At 50.1% G+C, this 22,095-nt stretch overlaps 1 protein-coding gene and 1 non-coding gene across 2 annotated transcripts; one reads left to right on the forward strand and one right to left on the reverse strand.

Annotated features, from left to right (window-relative positions):
- Positions 1 to 8,914: 8,914 nt before the first annotated feature.
- Positions 8,915 to 9,033, reverse strand: LOC127484669 (5S ribosomal RNA). The gene has a single exon (XR_007911838.3). It is a non-coding gene; the product is annotated as a 5S ribosomal RNA (ribosomal RNA).
- Positions 9,034 to 15,281: 6,248 nt separating this feature from the next.
- EIF2B2 (eukaryotic translation initiation factor 2B subunit beta) lies at positions 15,282 to 21,973 on the forward strand (the record flags this gene model as incomplete). The annotated part of the gene is given in 8 exon segments (NM_001082631.1): positions 15,282 to 15,499; positions 15,621 to 15,741; positions 15,843 to 15,991; positions 16,774 to 16,937; positions 17,915 to 18,010; positions 18,482 to 18,619; positions 19,979 to 20,045; positions 21,470 to 21,973. Coding segments are annotated over 8 exon segments (1,056 nt in total). The 3' UTR covers positions 21,628 to 21,973.
- Between the last annotated feature and the right edge of the window lie 122 nt (positions 21,974 to 22,095).

A 22,095-nucleotide genomic window follows, 5' to 3' on the forward strand; every position in this document is an offset into this window, starting at 1 on the left:
GATGCCAGTGACACAGGCGGCAGCTTAACTCACTGTACAACATCAGCCCCTTATCTTTTTTAAAAAAATAATTTATTTAAGAGGCAGAGAAGCACACACACACACACATACACACACAGATATTGAGATTCCAAATCCAGGTTTCCCTATAGGTGGCAGGAACCCAGCTGCTTGAGCCATCCCTACTGCCTCCCAGTGTGTACTTCAGCAGGAAACTGGAGCCAGGAGCTATAGGCAGGCATCACACTCAAGTTCTCCAATGTGGGATAGGAGTGTCTTAACCTCTGGGCTAAGTACCCACTCCCCATTGTAGAATCGTTTCCATTCAGTGTCACTGCTGCCACAGCGAAGACCATCACTGGAGACTGGACCTTGGTCTCTTTGGTTTCCCCCAAATCCCAGAATGTTTTGTTTTCGTCTACCTATGTACTTGGTACATTTTTCACTTACCAGAATAGATTTAACTGTGGAACAACTGATCTGTTGACCAGATCATCTCATAGGGCTACCGTAGATACTAAAAAAGGAATATGAGATAAGGATTTTAATCAGAATAAAAGAAAAGTAGAAAGATTTTTATTTTAACCCAAAGAGAAAATCCTCCAAGACGTAAGGTTTGATGTTGTAAGTTGAGTGTCCTCTTATATAGGAGCTGATTTTGAATATGCAAATATGCAATATGGTGATTGATTATAAAGGTGTTTAATGAATATCTGCTACCTATTGCATATGTTGATTTATGAAAAACAACCGTTAATACACAATACTAATGACAATAGGGAAGCATTGATTTCTCTTTTCCTCTTTTATTTAAAAATTGATTTATTTATTGACAGGTATAGAGAGAGACGGGGTGGGCGGAGAGATTCGCCTTCTCCAAATAATTGCAACAGCTGGAGATGGGCCTGGCCAAAGCCAGGAGCCTGGAACTCCAACTGGGTCTCCCATGTGTGTGGCAGGGGCCTAACTGCTTGGGCCATCTTCCACTGCTTTCCTAAACTCAGGAGCAGGGAGCTAGGTGGGAAGCAAGCAGCCAACATGGGACACTGGCATAGTAAGCAGTGGCTCAATGTGCCGTACCACAATGCCAGCCCCATGTTGGTTTTTCTTAACCACATTCCCTGGTACCATTACCTATGTCTGTCTTTAGAATTTACCTCCATTTTTTTTTTTTTTTTTTGACAGGCAGAGTGGACAGTGAGAGAGAGAGAGACAGAGAGAAAGGTCTTCCTTTGCTGTTGGTTCACCCTCCAATGGCCGCCGCTGCCGGCGCGCTGTGGCCAGCGCACCGCGCTGATCCGATGGCAGGAGCCAGGTGCTTTTTCCTGGTCTCCCATGGGGTGCAGGACCCAAGGACTTGGGCCATCCTCCACTGCACTCCCTGGCCACAGCAGAGAGCTGGCCCGGAAGAGGGGCAACCGAGACAGAATCCGGCACCCTGACCAGGACTAGAACCTGGTGTGCCGGCGCCGCAAGGCGGATGATTAGCCTACTGAGCCGCGGCACCAGCCGCTTACCTCCAAATTTCTAACAATTAATCATGTTCAAGTGGTCAGGAACCTCAAGAACAGAGCTAGATTCCACAAAAACATAAGTCTACATTTTGACCAAGATAACTTTGAGTTTGGCAGAAGCAGTCGAGTAATGAACTACCTTGATTGAGAACAGGGTTGGGTTCCTCAGAGGACAAGAGAGAAGCCTACTCAAGGCTCCAGCAACTCAGCAGGGTAAGGCACTGGGGCATGTGTTGAGGAGTCCAAGGCATGGCCAGACCTGAGGGCCCTCCTCCATCAGCTCATTTGCTCTTTCTCAATCTAGAACTTGGCTCTGCTTGCTTCTCCCGCAGAAGTTTCTCTCTCCCACATCAGACAAGCAGGAAAGGCGGCCACTGACAGTCCAAGGCTAGCCTGTTCGCAGCAGGTAATATCAAGGAGAGCCATATGGCAAACCACCAGGGAGGATGGAAGGGCTTTGACAGCCCATCTGCCTGGAGGTTGGATGCTGGAGCAGACCTCGGAGGTCAGGGACTACTTGAGGCACCAGAAGGCACCGGGATTGACACTTCCACCCAAATCACATGAGATGAGGAGGGGCTGTTCCCAACGGAAAAGAGGGTCAGGGCGGACACAAACAACAGGTGTCTGCTACAATAGCACTTGTTCTCACGTTGCGTAGAGACATGACTTATCCACCAAAACAATCGGAGAAGGATCAAAACAGAAGTCATTCACATGCCCAAGTGTTGAGTCAAAGCGCTTCAGGAAAAGGAAGTGATCCCATGGCCTAGTGGAGATTTTTTAGAACATCGGAGCAAGACACAAATATTTGGTCACAAATATCCCCTCAGTTGAGAATTATCATTGTAATCACCTTAGCCTTCAAATCAAGTTCAGGAAACTGTTATTTGATAATTGTTTTGACAATCAGTCAGAATGTTTGAAATTAGGATACTCTGGGAAAATCTGAGAGGTTTGATCAGCGTTATCGTGTTCCTGGCTGAGAGAAGGAACCTAGTGAGGGATTTATTTTTCTTCTTTTCCTTCCAAATATTTATAAATGGGTTATATTTATTGTAGACATTTTGGAAAGTACAGAACAGTACACAAATAAAAATAAGACTTGCATTTATTACAAGTAGGCACAACTGCAAGTAGTAGAAACCCCAAAATAACAGTAGCTGAGACAAGACTGGAGTTTATTTTGCTCTCAACTATATGAGGTTCAACGGTAAATAAATAGTCCAGGCTGGCACAGGAACGTAATCCTCAGAGACCTCCGGGTGCCCAGGCTGCTTCCTCCTCTACTCTGCCACCCCAGCAGTGTGGCCTGCATCCTCATCGCTTACCTTGTGGGGGAGCAGAAACACAGTAAGCAAACAAGGGGAGAAAAGTAAATGACCTATCCCAGCTCTCTCCCAGGGAAGCATCTCAGAAGCTTCAATACAGGACCATGCCATCCCATCGTTAAGAAGGTGCTCTCCTGGCCATGTCTTCCAGCTAAGGAGCCTGGGAAATGTAGTCTTTTTTTTTTTTCTGGGTGGCTATTGGCCCAGCTAACACTCTATTGCTATGAAAGAAGGGGAGAGTGGCTGTCAAGGAAATTAGGGGGCCTCTGATAAACCTGAAATACCACTCAGAGATTACTGTTAATAGCTTGGTGTATGTTATTACACACACACATGAGTCTATGTATAAGGGTACATCAAAGCATTTGTGGAAAACGGAATTAAAAGATAATGTGCGGGGCTGGCGCTGTGGTGCAGTGGGTTAACGCCCTGGCCTGAAGCACTGGCATCCCATATGGGCGCGGGTTCTAGTCCCGTCTGCTCCTCTTCCCATCCAGCTCTCTGTTATGACCTGGGAAAGCCGTACAAGACGGTCCAAGTCCTTGGGCCCCTGCACCCACGTGGGAGACCCAGAAGAAGCTCCTGGCTCCTGGCTTAGGATAGCGCAGCTCTGGCTGTTGCGGCCATCTGGGGAGTGAACCATCGGATGGAAGACCTCTCTCTCTGTTGCTACCTCTCTCTGTAACTCTTTCAAATAAATTAAAAAAATTTTTAAAAAAGATAATGTGCGTTTTCCAAAATTTTTAAAAGAACCCCTCCTATATGTATATATAAGAATATGAGTATGTAAGTATTTTATATGTAATAATATATAAATGTATAAATATTTTTATTTATAAAATATTAAGGGCCCATTAATATACTACTTTTGCATCTTGCTTTTAAAAAAACTAGACTCTAATTCTCTTTTACCATCTATTTTACTTGAATTTTTTTTAAGATTTTATTTATTTATTTATTTGACAGGTAGAGTTACAGATGGTGAGAGAGAGATAGAGAGAAAGGTCTTGCTTCTGTTGGTTCACTCCTCAAATGGCCACTACAGCTGGCGCTGCGCTGATCCAAAGCCAGGAGCCAGGTGTTTCATCCTGGTCTCCCACGTGGGTGTAGGGCCCAAGCACTTGGGCCATCCTCCACTGCCCTCCCAGGCCACAGCAGAGAGCTGGACTGGAAGAGGAGTAACCGGGACTAGAAGCGGCACCCATATGGCATGCCGGCGCCACAGGCAGAGGATTAACCTAGTGCGCCATTGCACTGGCCCCTTACTTCAATTGTTTAACAACTATAGCTATAGTTATTTAAAAAATGACTAGCTTTCAAAAGACCACCTTTCAAAAGTGATGCTTTATAATTTTCTTTTAGATGGATGTTTTTATTTTATAAATCCTGGTTTAAACACTTTTTGTTTAACTATTGTGAATAATTGCAGATTCACAGGAGGTTGCAAAGACACATACACCTTCTCTCTGCTGCACCCTTCCCCTACCCTGCTCCAGTGGTGACATCTTAGACAACTGGGGTAGAAGGTCAAAACCAAGACATTTCCATATGTACAACCATAGAGCTTACTCAGATTTCGCCGTCCCACATGCAGTCCCTATGTGTGTCTACACGCGTGCGTGCACCGTTCTATGCAGTTTCATCACAGGTAGCCTTACACAACCACCAGCAGAGTCAGGAAACTCAAGTGTACAAGACGCCCTTGTGCTAGCCCTTTATAGCAACACCCCTCCCCCACCCACCCACCCAACTCCAGCTCCTGCTGGAAACCAGCAATCCATTCTTCATCTCTATAATTATGTCAGTCCATGGATGTTACATAAATGGAATTATGCAGTATGTAGACTTTGGAGACTGGTTTTTCTACTCAACACAATTTCCTTGAGGTTCATCTAAATTGTTGTAGCTATCAATAGTGTGTTGCTTTTCTTTTGGGCAGTATTCCACGGTATGGATTTAGCATGTTTTGTTTAAACATTCACCAATTGGAGGACATTTGGGTAGTTCCCAATTTGGGGCTATCCAGCAGTTGTGAACAGTCATCAGAAGCTCCTGCGGGGACATTCCTCACTTCCCTGGCATAAATGGCCACAAGCACAACTGCTGGGTAGGAATGTAAGTCCATGTTTAGTTCTGAAAGGAACTGCCAAACTGTTTTCAAGAGTGGTTGCATGCAACCTGCCTCTTACACTTAACAACACACTGTCAATCGTTCTCCTTATCATTAAGCACTTCTCATGTTGTTGTTCTAAAACATGATAACCCATTGTACAACTGTGCTATCATTTTTGTTTAAGATTTATTTATTTACTTGAAAGGCAGAGTTACAGAGAGAGAGAGGAGAGATCATCCATCTGCCAGTTGACTCCCCAAATGGTTGCAACAGCCAAGGCTGGGCCAGGCCGAAGCCAGGAGCCAGGAGCCTCTTCTGGGTCTCTTCATGTGGGTGCAGGGGCCCAAGCACTGGGACCATCCTCTGCTGCTTTCCCAGGCCATCAGCAGGGATTCCAACCACAGGCGGTGGCTGCCACAGCACTGACCCCACTGTCATGTCTTAAACCAATCTCCTAATTTTTAATACTTAGATTCATTTTTCATTTTTGTGTTGTAAGTAATAATGAAACAATGTGGATAACTCTCCGTGCCTATTTCTGGTTATTTCCTTAGAATAAATCTCTTTTTTTAAAGAGTTATTTATTCATATTTGAAAGGCAGAGATACAGAGAGATCCTCTACCCACTGGTGTACAATCCAAATGGCCACAATGGCTGGGGCTGGGCCAGGAGCTTCTTCCTGGTCACCCACATGGGTGCAGGGGCCCAAGGATTTGGGCCATCTTTTGTTTTCCCAGGTGAATTAGCAGGGAGCTGGATTGGAAGTTGAGCAGCCAGGACTTGAAACAGTGCCCATATGAGATGCCGGCACTGCAGGCCAAGGCTTAAGCCTTCTATGCCACAGTGCCAGCCTCATATAATAAATTTCTAAACAAGGACACATTGGCATACACAAGGATATAAATATTTTAAAGTCTTTTGCTATTTTTTTCCAAATTGTGCAACAGAAAGGTGCTTCAAATACTCCCACAGCAACATACAACTATTGGAGCTAAGTTTCTAAAAATATTAATATTGCAACACAAATGACATTCAAGTAGTTAGTATCCTTAAAATAGAAATAGACCTTATAGGCCAGCGCCGCGGCTCAATAGGCTAATCTTCCGCCTTGTGGCGCTGGCACACTGGGTTCTAGTCCCGGCCGGGGCGCTGGATTCTGTCCCGGTTGCCCCTCTTCCAGGCCAGCTCTCTGCTGTGGCCAGGGAGTGCAGTGGAAGATGGCCCAAGTGCTTGGGCCCTGCACCCCCCCCCATGGGAGACCAGGAGAAGCACCTGGCTCCTGCCATCGGATCAGCACGGTGTGCCAGCCGCAGTGCGCTGGCTGTGGTGGCCATTGGAGGGTGAACCAATGGCAAAAGGAAGACCTTTCTCTCTGTCTCTCTCTCACTGTCCACTCTGCCTGTCAAAAAAAAAAAATAATAAAATAAAAAATAATAAAAAAAGAAATAGACCTTATAAAATCAACTGGAGTGGCCCGGTGCAGTGGTGCAGTGGGTTGAAACCCTGGCCTGCAGCACCAGCATCCCATCCCCGTGCCATCCTGGCTGTTCCACTTCTGATCCAGATCCCTGCTAATGTGTCTGGAAAATCAGTAGAAGATGGCCCAAGTGCTTGGGACCCTGCACCCATGTGGGAGAACCGGAGGAAGCTCCTGGCTCCTTGGCTTTGGATCAGCTGAGCTCCAGCCGTTGCGCCTGTTTGGGGAGTGAACTGAAGTAACACCTTGACAATAGGGACTCCATTGAAAAACCTGAGACTCCATTCTGGTAAGGTGCCCCCCACACACGCACCGTGTGACTCTGGTCTGAAACTATCATCTAAAACAGTCGGACAATAGCAGTCCACTACACCACACTTGGCAGAGCATAGAAACCCCCTAGCATGATTGCTCAAGCTTGGAAGTGGATAGGCTGCACCTGGGTTAATGATAAAAATGTAATTTGTCTATGTCCTACATATGATTAAAACCAATACCTGGATTAATGTCAAGATTATAATTAAAATTGTTAAGATTGTAACTGGCATTGTCAAGATTATAATTGATACTAGTTTCGCATAGGTTTTAGGTCAGCTTGACCCCAGTAACCATGTATTCCCCCCTGATCCTAGCCACCATGAATTCCCTTCCCGATTTTGCGGTTTTTGCCTTTATAAACCCTGTTGCTTTGGGCTTCAGGGTCGAGAGTTCTTTAGGGCATGAGCCCACTCTCCACTGCCGGCAATAAAGGACCATCCAATTTTATCAATGTGTGGAGCTCCTTTGTCTACACTCGCTCAGGCACAACAGAACCAGTAGATGGAAGACTTCTCTCTCTGTAACTCTTTCAAATAAATAAAATAAAACTTTAAAAATAATCCACTGGAAACAGAACTGGCATTGTGGTGCCATGGGATAAGCCTTTGCTTAAGACACTGACATCCCATATCTGAGCACTGGGTTGAGTCCCGGCTGCTCTGCTTCCAATCCAGCTTTCTGCTAATGGGCCCATGAAAGCTGTGGAAGATGGCTCAAGTGCTTAGACCCCTGCTGCCCATGTGAGAGTCCAGGATAGAACTTCTGGTTCCTGGACTGGGCCTGGCTCAGACCTGGCTGTTGCAGCCATTTGGGGAGTCAAACAATGAATGGAAGATTGATCTCTGCCCCTCCTGCCCCCGCTGTCACCTTGCCTTTCTTTTTTTTTTTTTTTTTGACAGGCAGAGTGGACAGTGAGAGAGACAGAGAGAAAGGTCTTCCTTTGCCGTTGGTTCACCCTCCAATGGCCGCCGCGGTCGGCGCGCTGCGGCCGGCGCACCACGCCGATCCGATGGCAGGAGCCAGGAGCCAGGTGCTTTTCCTGATCGCCCATGGGGTGCAGGGCCCAAGCACCTGGGCCATCCTCCACTGCACTCCCTGGCCACAGCAGAGGGCTGGCCTGGAAGAGGGGCAACCGGGACAGAATCCGGCGCCCCGACCGGGACTAGAACCCGGTGTGCCGGCGCCGCTAGGCGGAGGATTAGCCCAGTGAGCCACGGCGCCGGCCACCTTGCCTTTCAAATAAACAAATCTTTCTAAAAATCAACTAGAAAAAGATAAATACCTAATATCAAGAGGCTGTAAATGACAGGAAGTGTTATTCAAAATGTCTAAGCAAAAGGGAAATATATCATTTCATGTAAGAAGTAAAAAGTTAGGACACGGGGCCAGTGCTGTGGCACAGTGGGTTAACACTCTGGCCTGAAGTGCCTGCATCCCATATGGGCGCCGGTTCTAGTCCTGGCTGCTCCTCTTCTGATCCAGCTCTCTGCTATGGCCTGAGATAGCAGTAGAAGATGGCCCAAGTCCTTAGGCCCTTGCACCCACATGGGAGAACCGGAAGAAGCTCCTGGCTCTTGGCTTCGGATCGGCGCAGTTCCAGCTGTTGTGGCCATCTGGGGAGTGAACCATCAGATGGAAGACCTCTCTCTGTGTCTCTACCTCTCTCTCTCTCTTTAACTCTGACTTTCAAATAAATAAATCTTAAAAAAAAAAAAAAGTTAGGACAACTTCTGTATTTGCTGACTTCACACACCAACATTAAGACAGCCTAGTACACAGACTAATTGTGCAGGCCCATAGCCAGACTTGATTTCATATACTAACTTTTATGAAGGATCCCACAGTACATAGACTAACCAACAGTGCAGGCCCAAAGCCAGACTGTTAAGTTTACATCTAGTTCTTCATCTGATAAGAGCATCACACTGAGCAGGTTATATTGAGCAGGTTATTTACCATACTTATACCTCAGGTTCCACTTTTGAAAAGAGTAACATTAATAGTACCAGTCTTAAAATTGTTGTGATGAGAAAAGTTTATATAAATTACCCATTAAGTATTTATTGTAATAAGAGACTAGGCTCTGTTGTTTTTTATTCTGCCATTCTTAGCATGTTAACTATGAGACTATGTATTTTTCTCCATCTCTCTCCTTTTTTAAGCCTATAGCTCCCGGTATTCCCAGGTAGTCTCCCATCCAAGTACTAACCCGGCCCAACCCTGCTTAGCTTCCAAGATCAGACGAGATTGGGCGCGTTCAGGGTGGTATAGCTGTAGACTCTCTATCTCTTCCTTAAGAGCAGGGAAGCCTTTCCAGGAAGTCCCAAATAGACTTGTCTCATATCCTTCTAGTTACAAAATGGGTTTCCCTATACTGGTTTTAAAAAAAGGGTGGGGGGAGAAAGAATTAGATCAATCAGGATTTACCCATGAGCTAGGGACACTTTCTCTGTGGGTAGAAACCAAACTAAGTTCTGTTAACAAGGAAGAAGAAAGAAATGGGGGCCCAGTGCTGTGGCGCAATGGATTAAAACCCCAGTCTGCAGCATCGGCATCCCATATGGTGTCAGTTCGAGTCCCAGATGCTCTACTTCCAATCCAGCTCCCTGCTAATGTGCCTGGGAAAACAGAGAACAGCCCAAGTCTGGGTCCCTGCACCCATGTGGGAGATCAAGATGAAGCTCCTGGCTCCTGGCTTCAGATGGACTCAGCTCGGGCCATTGTGGCCATTTGGGGAGGAACCAGCGGATGGAAAACCTCTCTCTGTGTCTGTCTCTACTTCTCCCCGTAACTCTGTCTTTCAAATGAAATGACAAATCATATGACCAGAAATTTGTAAGAAATGCAGATGGTCAGTAAACATGAAAAAATGTTCACTTTGATTAATAGGAAAAGAATGCAAATTAAAAAGTCTTAAGTAGTGGGTGTTTAGCCTGGTGATTAAGATACCGAAATCCCACACTGGAGTATTGCACCCTGGATTGAGTAGCACATGGGAGACCTGGATAGAGTCCTCAACTCTCAACTTTGGCCCCAGCCAAATGCTGTAGTGGGCATTTGGGGAGTGAACCAGCAGGTGAGAACCCTGTCTGCCTTTCAAATAATTTTTTTTTTTTCAAAATTTAAAAGGGAAGTATTTTTTTCAATAAAGTTAACAATCATGACAAATAATGATCATCATCTATAATATCAACAAATACGTAAGGTGGCCAACGATAAATCTTATACAGCATGTGCAAGATCTACATGGAGGGGCTGGTGCTATGGCGTAGTGGGCTAAGTGTTCTGGCTGCTCCTCTACTCATCCAGCTCTCTGCCATGGCCTGGGAAAGCAGTGGAAGATGGCCCAAGTGCTTGGGCCCCGCACCTGTGTGGGAGACCCAGAGGAAGCTCCTGGCTCCTGGCCTTGGATCTGTCCGGCTCTGGCTGTTGCAGCCATTTGGGGAGCGAACCATTGGATGGAAGACATTTCTGTCTCCTCCTCTCTCTGTCTGTAACTGCCTCTCAAATAAATAAATAATACAATCTTTGAAAAAAGAGATATATATGGAGAAAATTATAAAATCTTACTGGAAGACATAAAAGGCTTAAATAAAAGGAGATGTACACCATGTTCATGGAAAGGAAGACTAAGTATCTTAAAGATGTTGATTCACCTCAAATTGATTCATACATTTAAAGCAGTTCTGACCAAAATCTTAACAGAGGTTTGTCTGTCTGCTTATTTTTGGTATAGATGAGCTATTTCTAAAACATACATGGTACAGAAAAATAGTTAAGAAAAGGAAATTAGTTAGGCAAGGAAATTTTTCTTTCCAGTAAGCTAAATTTTTTTTTTTTTTTAAGAAATAAGATAGGGGCTGGTGCCTTGGTGCGCTAGGTTAATCCTCCGCCTGTGGTGCTGGCATCCCATATGGACACCGGTTCTAGTCCCGGCTGCTCCTCTTCCAGTCCAGCTCTCTGCTGTGGCCTGGGGAGGCAGTGGAGGATGGCTCAGGTGCTTCAGCCCCTGCACCCGTGTGGGAGACCAGGAAGAAGCACCTGGCTCCTGGCTTCGGATCAGCACAGCGCCAGCCATGGTGGCGGCCGTTTGGGGAGTGACCCAACGGAAGGAGGACCTATCTTTCTGTCTCTCTCTCACCGTCTGTAATTCTACCTGTCAAATAAATAAATAAAAATATTTTTTTAAAAAAGAAATAAGGTAATGGTATGACAATGTAACACTGGTTTGGGTATAAATTTAGCAATGAAACAAAATAAACGGCCTCAAAACAGACTTACACATTACAGAAACTTGACTTAGGACAATTGTGACACTAGAAACTACTGAAGGATGGTTAGAAAAAGAAAATTGGACTCCCATCTGTCATCCAAATTATATGTGATGGAAAAATTATAAAATATTAGAATATAGGAAGTTATGATTTTGGATTACAGGAAGATTTCTCAAATAATACACAGAAGGCATTAACTATAGCAGAAGAGATCGGGCCTAGTGTTGTGGCATAGTTGGTGAAACTGCCACTTGTGACACTGGCATCCTATGTGGGCTCCACTTCTGATCCAGCTCCTGCTAATGCTCTGGAAAGGGAGTGGAAGATGGCTCAAGAGCTTGGCCCCCAGGGGCCGGCGCTGTGGCATAGCAGGTAAAGCCACTGCCTGTGGTGCCGGCATCCCATATGGGTGCCGATTCTAGTCCTGGCTGCTCCACTTCCGATCCAGCTCTCTGCTATGGTCTGGGAAAGCAGTAGAAGATGGCCAAAGTCCTTGGGCCCCTGCACCCACGTGGGAGACCCAGAGGAGGCTCCTGGCTCCTGGCTTTGGCTCCAGATCAGTGCAGCTCCAGCTGTTGCAGCCAACTGGGGAGTGAACCAGCATATGGAAGACCTCTTTCTGTCTCTGCCTCTCCTTCTCTCTCTGTGTAACTGACTTTCAAGTAAATAAATAAATCTTAAAAAAAAAAATAAGTGCTTGGACCTCTGAAGAAAGCTCCTGGCTCCTGGCTTCAGCCTGAGCCAGCCCTAGCCATTGCAGCCATTTAGGGAGTGAACCAGCAGATGGAAGATCTTTCTCTCTCTCTCTCTCTCTCTCTCTCTCTCTCTATATATATATATATGTATACACACACACACACATATAAACTCTGCCTTTCAAATAAATAAAATAAATCTTAAATAAGGTTGATACTTTAAAAAAATTATTTATTTATTTGAAAGAGTGGAAGGGACAGAGAGATCCATCTTCCATTTGTTGGTTTACCCCCAAGTTGCCACAATAGCCAGGGCTGAGCAAAAAGCTAAGAGCCAAGAGCTTCATTCAGGTCTCCCATGTGGGTGCTGGGGCCCAAGCACTTGGGTCATTCCCTGCTGCTTTTCCCAGGTCATTAGCAGGGAGTAGAATTGGAAGTGAAGCAGCCAGGTCTTGAACTGGCAGCCATATGGGATGCTGGTATCTTAGGCAGTGGCTTAACCCACTACACCACAATTCTGACCCCAGACTGACATATCTGAAGATATTAGAATCAAGAAATATGATTAAAGACATCTCAAAGTAAGAAAAAAAGAGAGTTCTAGGGGGTGACTCTGTGGCGCAGTGGCTTAACGCCCTGGCCTGAAGCGCTGGCATCCTATATGGGCGCTGATTCTAGTCCTGGCTGCTCCTCTTCCCATCCAGCTCTCTGCTATGGCCTGAGATAGCAGTAGAAGATGGCAAAAGTTCTTGGGCCACTACACCCACGTGGGAGACCCAGAGGAAGCTCCTGGCTCCTGGCTTCGGATCGGCACAGCTCCAGCCATTGAAGCCATCTGGGGAGTGAACCATTGGATGGAAGACCTCTCTCTCTCTCTCTCTCTCTCTCTGCCTCTCTTCTCTCTGTGTAACTCTGACTTTCAAATAAATAAAAATCATTTTTTTAAAAAAAAAAAGTTCTAAACTGGGAGAAGATAGTTATAACTGAAAAAAAAAAAGGTATCCAGAATAAATAAAGCACTCCTATGCACCCATTAGAAAAAGATTCTTTTTAAAGGTATATAAATTTGGCCGGTGCCGTGGCTCACTAGGCTAATCCTCCGCCTTGCGGCGCCGGCACACTGGGTTCTAGTCCCGGTCGGGGCGCCGGATTCTGTCCCGGTTGCCCCTCTTCCAGGCCAGCTCTCTGCTATGGCCAGGGAGTGCAGTGGAGGATGGCCCAAGTACTTGGGCCCTGCACCCCATGGGAGACCAGGAGAAGCACCTGGCTCCTGCCATCGGATCAGCGCGGTGCGCCAGCCGCAGCGCGCTAGCAGCGGCGGCCATTGGAGGGTGAACCAACAGCAAAGGAAGACCTTTCTCTCTGCCTCTCTCTCTCACTGTCCACTCTGCCTGTCAAAAAAAAAAAAAAATCAAAGTATCCTTTTATGCCTATTTGACTCCCCCAAAAGAAGATACTTGATAACACTGCCTGTTGGTAAGGATGGGGGTCAGCTAGAACTCTAACATTGGTTGGAGGGAGCATACATTAACTTAACCACTCTGGAAGATCAGATCGATTTGCCAAGTTGAACATTCATTTAGCCTGTGACCCAGCTGTCTCACCTATAAATATGCCAAAATATATGCAAGAATATTTGTTGTTTGTATTCATTCGCCCCCCCCCCCCGAGTGGAAACAACCCAATTATGTCTGTTGGAGAATGAACAGATAACTTGAGATATAGTCACAAGCAGCAGTGCAAACAGAATTACAGATACACGCAACGTGGATGGGTGTCAAAGCAAGTGAAACAGCACAGTTGCAGAAATTTTTTTTTTAATCTGACAGTGAGAGAAAGAGAAAGGTCTTCCTTCCGTTGGTTCTCTCTCCAAATCGCTGTTGCGGCCGCCAGGAGCCAGGTGCTTCCTCCTAGTCTCCCATGCGGGTGCAGGGCCCACTGCCTTCCCGGGCCACAGCAGAGAGCTGGACTGGAAGAGGAGCAACTGGGACAGAATCTGGTGCCCCAACCGAGACTAGAACCAGGGGTGCCGGCGCCACAGGCGGAGGATTAACCAAGTAAGCCACAGCACCGCCAGAGTTGTAGAAAATTATAATACCATTTATAAAAAGATCCTCAAAAAGAAGCAGAACTAAACAGTTTGGGGATTCTAACAAATAATAGGCTTTTTTTAAAAAGTAAAGGAACACCGATCAAAATTCAGTTTAGTAGTTATTTTAGGTGTGGGAGAAGACCGGGGTGTGCTAGTATTTCGGTTTGGGGGCCAGTGCTGTGGCACAGCCGGTTAAGCCGCCATTTCCTGCTGGCATCCAGGAGGGCGCCAGTTCAAGTCCTGGCTGCTCCGCTTCCAGTCCAGCTCCTTGCTAAAGGCCTGGGAGAGCAGCAGCAGATGGCCCAAGTCCTTGGAGCCCTACACCCACGTGGGAGACCCGAAGCTCCTGGCTCCTGGCTTCAGCCTGGCCCAGCCTTGGCCACTGAAGCCATCTGGGGGGTAAACCAGCAGATGGAAGATCTCTCTTTTCTGTAACTCTGCTTTTCAAATAAATAAATAGATCTTTCTAAAAAAGGCATTTTAGTTTTGTGGTGAAACACCCAGCACCCTGGCCATCTTAACTATGATTTTCAGTGGGCCTTTCGGTAGCCGCACTTTATCAGGTGGAAGCCGTTCCCTCGCGTTCCCGGGTTTCGCAGTCTTTATCACGAACAGACGTCGAATTTCACAAAAGGCTGCTTCTTGCATTCATCAGCATGACCCCTTTGTTCTACTTCCTAGATCGTTACTGATTTCTCAATTATTGAACCAGCTTTGCATTCCAGATTGAAATTCTACTGTGTGGGTAACGCACTGCTGGATTCGACCGGCGCGGCTTCACACACAGCACGCTCGGACTCCAGGCTCCGACTGGCCTGGGCCCACGCCCGGACACCCCTCATTGCTCAGACTCCGCGGCTCTGTCTCCCCAGCTGGGAGGCGGGTGAGAATCTGCCTGGCCGCGCTGTGCCACGCGGTCTCCCCACACCGCGGGACCTCTGGCAGCGCCCATTGTGGACCGCCAGCGTCCCCATCCCCGACTCCCGGCTCCTCTGCGAGGTAGCACAAGTGCTCGGCCGTGAGGCCGGCCCCGTCCTCAGAGAGTTCAATCTACCAGCGAGACACGGGCGCGGCCAGTGCCACGCCGCGGACCAGCACTGACACGAGGCGTCTGCCCGGGGAGTGCACTCCGAGTGTGACAGGACATCGGGCCGTCACCCAGGGAGCATGGGCTGCGGAAACTTCTCCGGCGTCACCTCGGGTACCGGACGGGCCGAGCCACACACCGCAGGCTGGAGGGGGCCGCCTCTATACCGCACCGAAGGGGCTAGGAAAGGCCACTTCCGGTTCTCTGCCCCGGGAGGCGTGGGGACGCTCAGTTGTGACTGAACAACGCGAGCTTCCCGTCTCTGATTGGTTCAGGCGTATGGAAAGGGGTGGGACATGGAAGTGAGGGGCGTGGCCGGCCGCCACTCAAAACGAGTTTTTCGGCAGGGCGGAAGTCGACCTTGTCTGCCCCGGAAGTGCAAGCTCTACGGTCTTAACAGGTGCTGTTTCGCCTGCCCGGCGACTGCTGTCGAGATGCCGGGGGCTACGGAGAAGGGCTCGGAGCTGTCCGAGAGGATCGAGAGCTTCGTGGAAGCCCTGAAGCGAGGCGGCGGACAGCGCAGCTCGGAGGACATGGCTCGGGAGACCCTGGGGCTGCTGCGCCGGATCATCACAGACCACCGCTGGAGCAACGCGGGTGAGGCAGGCTAACTCCGCTCGGGTCCCCGGCCCCTTTTCCCTGCCCTACCCCAAAGCTGAAAGTCTCCCCGGCCTCCCCAGGCGCTGGCCCCGCTCACCGTCCGTCTCTTGGGCCGCAGGGGAGCTGATGGAGCTGATCCGCAGAGAGGGCAGGCGGATGATGGCCGCGCAGCCCTCCGAGACCACAGTGGGCAACATGGTGCGGAGAGTGCTCAAAATCATCCGGGAGGAGTATGGCAGGTCAGGCTCGCGCCCTGGCTCCGGGTTGGACTCCGGGTTGGACTGGAGCTGAGCAGCTCCTGTACCCACCTGACCACAGCTCCTCCTCACCTGCCTCCCAGACTCCACGGGCGCAGCGACGAGAGCGATCAGCAGGAGTCCCTGCACAAACTCTTGACGTCTGGGGGCCTGAGCGAGGATTTCAGCTTCCATTATGCCCAACTTCAGTCCAACATCGTCGAGGCGATCAATGAGCTGCTGGTGGAGCTGGGTGAGAGGCCTGACGGTGGGATGCACAGGACCGGTCTGAGCGCCCCTGCAGGTGGTTCGTCGGCGGAGCCTTGGCGGCGGCCGGCCCCTCCTCGGGCGGTGTCTTGGTTAGGAAGCGTTGCTGGAGCAGCCAGCGGCGCTGAAGCAGCCTCTGTGCTTTGCCTTACAGACCCCCCTGCAGGTCCGCAGGGCAGAGGCCCCGGGGACAGGGCTTTCTTTTGGTTTTAAAGAAAGTGAACTCCCGAAAACCATGCGTGATAGGCTCTCTTTGGCCACACACACACACACACACACACACACAAGAGGGGTCTCCAGAAGGCTTATGGGAAGTGTGCATTATGAAAAAACTAAGTGGGGGTTCCAAGAGGGTTTTTTTTTTTTTGCACCTAAGTAAGTTTATCTTTGAGTTCTGCTTCTCCGAACTTGTTGCATATCCCGTTGGGTTCTCTCTGGGTCCCCAGCTGCTGCTTTCGAGCCCCCGTGGTTCTTCTCTTGCCTGCCCTCGTCACGCGGAGCTGTCGTGTCCACCTTTTGCAGGAAGATGCCTTTGGGGGGAAACTCCGTGTACCCCGCTCAGCACTGTAGGGTTTCCCAGATGGTTCTCTCACGGCCTTGAACAGCAGCTGCACCGAGCTGGTGGGGAGCCAGGGCCGGGGCTGAAGAGTCGGGCTGGGAGGGGGGCAGCTGGACCAGCCGTGGTCCAGGGCTGCCGGGGGTGGCATCCGTGCCCTCTCCGCACTCTTGGGTCGGTGTCCTATTTTCCTTGCAAAACTGATCTTGCAGAAGGGACTACGGAGAACATTGCGGCCCAGGCCCTGGAGCACATCCACTCCAACGAGGTCATCATGACCATTGGCTTGTCCCGCACGGTCGAGGCCTTCCTCCGAGAGGCTGCGCGCAAGAGGAAGTTCCACGTCATCGTGGCGGAGTGCGCCCCTTTCTGCCAGGTGAGGCGCTGTGCAGCTGCCGGGGAACCGCCGAGCCGAGGGAGGGAGGGAGGCTCGCGGGCTCCACGCCGATTTCTTTGCCTTTTTTTTTTTTTTAAGATTTATTTATTTATTTGAAAGGCAGAGTTACACAGAGAGAGAAGGAGAGACATAGAGGGAGAAGAGAGAGAGAGAGAGAGAGAGAGAGAGAGAGAGAGAGACTTCCATCTGCAATTGGCCGCAACAGCCAGAGCTGCGCCAATCCGAAGCCAGGAGCCAGGTGCTTCCTCCGGGTCTCCCACGTGGGTGCAGGGGCCCAAAGACCTGGGCCATCTTTCACTGCTTTCCCAGGCCATAGCAGAGAGCTGGGCTGGAAGTGGAGCAGCCAGGACTCAAGCTGGTGCCCATATGGGATGCTGGCACCACAGGCGGCAGCTTTACCGGCTACAGCCACAGCCCTGGGCCCTGTATGCCAATTTTTGAATCCCACCTGCAAGCCAATGAGATGCTGAGAAGATAAAGTAGAGCATGAAGGAAATTTTCATCCCGTGAAATGTTTCAGAAAGTTGGGTGAACCGCAGGGTCCGAGGAAAGTTGAGTATTGGTCTTTTAGGACTCAGGATAGGGTGAATTACGGTGGGGATGGCTGACGTGTGGTGTGACCTCGCTCCGGCTGGAAGTCAATGACAGGTCTCAGGAAGGAAAGGTGTGGGGAAGCAGGATGTCGCGGGGGGTGGGGGTGGGGGGACAGGAGCGGCCCGGCGGGGGTGCTGGTCACGCACCACGCTCTGTCTCAGCTTTGTGACTGCTCCAGCGCCCCTGCGGAGTGTGGGACGTTTATTAGCTTCCCCCGGGCCTCCTGGCTGCTTTCCAGAGAGTGCCTCGTCAGCAGAAACACGCTGGAAGGCGTGTGCCCGCCGTGCCGGCCCGCGGGCTCCCCAGCTCCTCCCACGGGCTCCTGCTCACTGCCCAGCGCCGGCCTTTCCCTCCTGTTGCAGGGTCACGAGATGGCTGTCAACCTGTCCAAAGCAGGCATTGAGACCACTGTCATGACTGATGCTGCCATTTTTGCTGTTATGTCAAGAGTCAACAAGGTGGGTCTGTTGGAGCTCTGTTGAATTCATGAAGAATGTGTTAATAAAAAAGTTGTGATTTCTTCTCCTCCCCTAACATCTGTGGGAAAAGAGGAGTTTCTAGCACCTTTTGACTGCACATACTTAGTTCTTTTAAACGTACTTATTGAATTTATTTGTATCTACATCCCATTCTTCACAATAGCCCTGTCTGGTTAAAGTTTTGAAAGAATGGCGTGGCACTAAGCCATGAGTGCCAGCTGCCAGGGCCTGGCTGCGGGGCTCCTGCCTCTGGCTCTCAGGAGGTGTGGCGTGCAGGCTCCCGGAACAGACAGGGCTGAGGGCACAGGCGTTGTGGTTCTCTGCATCCACTCATAACATGGGAACTCACGTTTAAGCCGGAACTTGTACTGAGCCTTCAGCCTGTTTGGCCAGTGAGCCTTTCAGGGTTCTAACCCCAGGGTGGTCCTCATCTTTCTTCCCATCCCAAAGGTGATCATTGGCACAAAGACCATCTTGGCCAACGGTGCCCTGCGAGCTGTGACCGGAACCCACACTCTGGCATTGGCAGCAAAACACCATTCCACCCCACTCATCGTCTGCGCCCCCATGTTCAAGCTGTCCCCACAGGTATGTCTGTCCGGCCCAGCAGAGAGGAGGAAGCCGAGTGTGGGTGTGCAGCCGCTCAGCTGGGGCTGCTTTATCTGCGTTTACTCAGTGGCTTAGACCCAGCGGAGGCTAGAAAGAGCCACCGAAGGCTCGATGCAGGAAGATGACTGACCGGAAGCCAAGTTGTCCTGCAGCGACAGGTGACAGGTGTCGGGAAGGGCCTCTGCTTACACTAGGCTGCCACTCCCCGGGGCCCTGACTGCTCCTGAACGGGCCAAGCGGGGTGAAGCCAGGGCCGTGGAATAGCCTTTTTTTTTTTTTTTTTTTTAAGATTCATCTATTTTTTTTTAAAGATTTATTTATTTATTTGAAAGTCAGAGTTACACAGAGAGAGAGGGAGAGGCAGAGAGAGAGAGAGGTCTTCCATCTACTGGTTCATTCCCCAGTTGGCTGTAATGGCAGGAGCTGCGCTGATCCGAAGCCAGGAGCTTCTTCCAGGTCTCCCACAGGGGTGCAGGGGCCCGAGGACTTGGGCCATCTTCTACTGCTTTCCCAGGCCATAGCAGAGAGCTGGATCAGAAGTGGAGCAGCCGGCACTCAAACCAGCGCCCATATGGGATGCCAGCACTGCACATGGCGGCTTTACCTGCTACACCACAGCACCGGCCCCTGGAATAGCTTTTATTTGCCATTTTCCCAGGGCCTGTCCTCTGTAGTTTGCATACAGCAGTTTACTAAGTGAAGAGCCATCCATCATTGATGGGGGCAGTCTGCTTTGAAACATTTATTTATAGGTCCCTCTGTTTTTTAATTGTGGTAAAATTCACACAGCATACAATTAGCCATTTCAAATGTACAATTTAGTGGTGTTTAGTGCATTTACAGCATTGTGCAACCAACACTTTTCCGGTTTCAACACTTCTTTTTTGACATCCCAGAAAACACCCTGAACCCATTAAGGAGTCACTCCCCAGCCAGCCTTCTCCCCGTCTCCTAGTAATCGTTCATCTGTTTCCTGTCTCAGTGGATTTGCCTATAAAGAGTCATACAGTTAGTGACCTTTCCTGCCTGACTTGTCACTTAGCATAACGCTTTCAGGATTTCATCCCTGTTGTGGTCAGAGCTGCCTTTCTCGTGAAGGCTGAGTCGTCGTGTCGCGTGTGCATGGATATACCACGGTGCGCCCATCCATCTGTGCGCGTGCGTGGATATACCACAGTGCACTCATCCACCCGTCCGTTGGGGGGCGTTTGTCTTTTGTGGATAACATTGTTGTGAGCACATGTGTTTGTTTCCTCTGTGGAGCCAAGTTTTCATTTGCCTGCGTGTCTATCTGGGAGTGTAATTGCTGGGTCTTTATGAAAGCATTTTTCCCCCTAGTTCCCCAATGAGGAAGATTCATTTCACAAATTTGTGGCTCCTGAAGAAGTCTTGCCGTTCACAGAAGGTACAGGAATTGTGTGTGTGTGTGCGTGCCGGGGTTTTGTAGAAGTGGATGCTGGCTGGCTGGCAGCTGTCCTCCTCAGGGACTGTTTGTTCCTGTGAGCAGCACAGTGCAGCACGTGCTCGCAGCCCGGATTCAGTCCATGCTAGTCTGTTCTGAGATAAATACTTGAAGCCACAGTGGACTGGGTCACGCAGACCAACTGGGTGTGGCTTTGCATTGTTCCAAACACAGGCAGCAGCCGGAGGGGAAAATGCACCTGCTTTCGGCTGCTGTGGGGGTCATTTCAGTGAGCTGGCTGCCAAAGGACGCTGGACATGGCCCCACCTGGGAAACTCGCCTGTGGCCTGGGGCCTTCATGTGTCGGGGTCTTTCCGGCTGCTTCTGTGGATGGCAGCCCTGCTCAGTGCACCTGCCGCCATCCCGGGGAACACGGCATAGTGCACGGGATCTTCGCTCTTCTGGGATGCTGCGTAACCCTTCCCTTGATTGAAACGTTCGTCCTTCCAGAAGTATTTACCGAGTGCCCTCTGTGTAGCCAGTGCTGTTCTAGGCACGGGGCACGTAACCGTGAACAAAACAAATAAGGCCCCGCGCCCACGGAGCTTCCGTTTATCGTTAGACAGATGAGAAAATGTCAGACTGTGGGATGTTTGAGGACGCAAACGTGCAAGGGTGACGCAACGGAGTGACCTTAGCTCGGGGAGGTCTGGAGACCGTTCGGCAGGTCCTGAATGAGTGGAGCTTCCAGCTGGGGAGGCAGCCGCTGCTGTGGGCTGCGCTTCACCTGCTGGAAGACGGCGCCGCTGGCTGGCAGCAGTGAGCGCGGGGGATGGGACAGATTGGAATTCTTGTGGTGTGATAGGGAGGGCACGGCACCTGAAGGTTCAATCCGAGTTTGAGTTTTTCTTTTTTTAAAAGATTTATTTGAGAGGTAGAATTAGACAGAGGGAGAGACAGAAAGGTCTTGCATCTGCTGGTTCACTCCCTAAATGGCTGCAATGGCTAGAGCTGAGCCAATCCGAAGCCAGGAGCTTCCTTTGGGTCTCCCACATGAGTGCAGGGGCCCAAGGACTTGGGCCGTTTTCTCCTGCTTTCCCAGGCCATAGCAGAGAGCTGGATGGGAAGTGGAGCAGCTGGGGCTTGAACCGGCACTCATATGGGATGCCGGCACTGCAGGCAGAGGCTTAGCCTACTACGCTACTGTCCCGGGCCCTGAGTTTGAATTTTATTCTGAGGCTGTGCAGAGGCACTGGAGGGTGTGAAGGGGGAGCAGAGGACGTGGAGGCCTCACTCTGGTTTCTGTGCGCCGCAGCCTCCCTGCCTTGGGCATCTTGTGTGCCTGCACTGTTGAACCTAGACTTGATCTGCTACTTGACTCCTGGGAGAGGTTCCCGGTGTAATCTTGACGTGTGACTGCCTTGCAGGCGACATTCTGGACAAGGTCAGCGTCCACTGCCCCGTGTTCGACTACGTCCCGCCAGAGCTCATCACCCTGTTTATCTCCAACATCGGAGGGAACGCCCCCTCCTACATCTACCGCCTGATGAGCGAACTCTACCACCCCGAGGACCACGTCCTGTGACCACGCTCGGCAGGCGGAAACCGCGCAGGCCGACGCGGATGGAGCGCAGGCCGAGCGAGCGCCGCTGCTGTGAGGCGTCCTCGTGCGCCCAGGGGCAGGGCAGCCTGAGCCCCGCGGGCTGGTCGCCCCCCATCCCCCGACTCCTGCCGCGTGCGCTCGCAGGGCAGGAGGCTCACCCGCTTGGTTGTGGAGCTGTCGGTGACCTGGCTGCGTCTGCGGCAGGAACTTGGCCTGTTGAGTGGTGGTATTCAGGACACTGGACACCTTGCTGGGATACAGACTTTTGCTCGGGAGTGGCCCCCACACCTTTTCACAGGCCGTGCCAATAAAAGCTCCTCAGGCCTGCCGCCGTGGTGATTTACTGTCCTGGTCCCACGGAACCTCTAGGAGCAGCAGAGCCCTTCTTGTGTCTTCAGAGGGGCTGCAATTAGAGGGAAATGTCTGAAATGCAGAAGCACAAATAAAGCA

This window comes from Oryctolagus cuniculus, chromosome 20 (genome assembly GCF_051225735.1).
Source record: "Oryctolagus cuniculus isolate XC-2025 breed Fujian yellow rabbit chromosome 20, ASM5122573v1, whole genome shotgun sequence".
Classification (NCBI taxonomy): Eukaryota; Metazoa; Chordata; class Mammalia; order Lagomorpha; family Leporidae; genus Oryctolagus; species Oryctolagus cuniculus.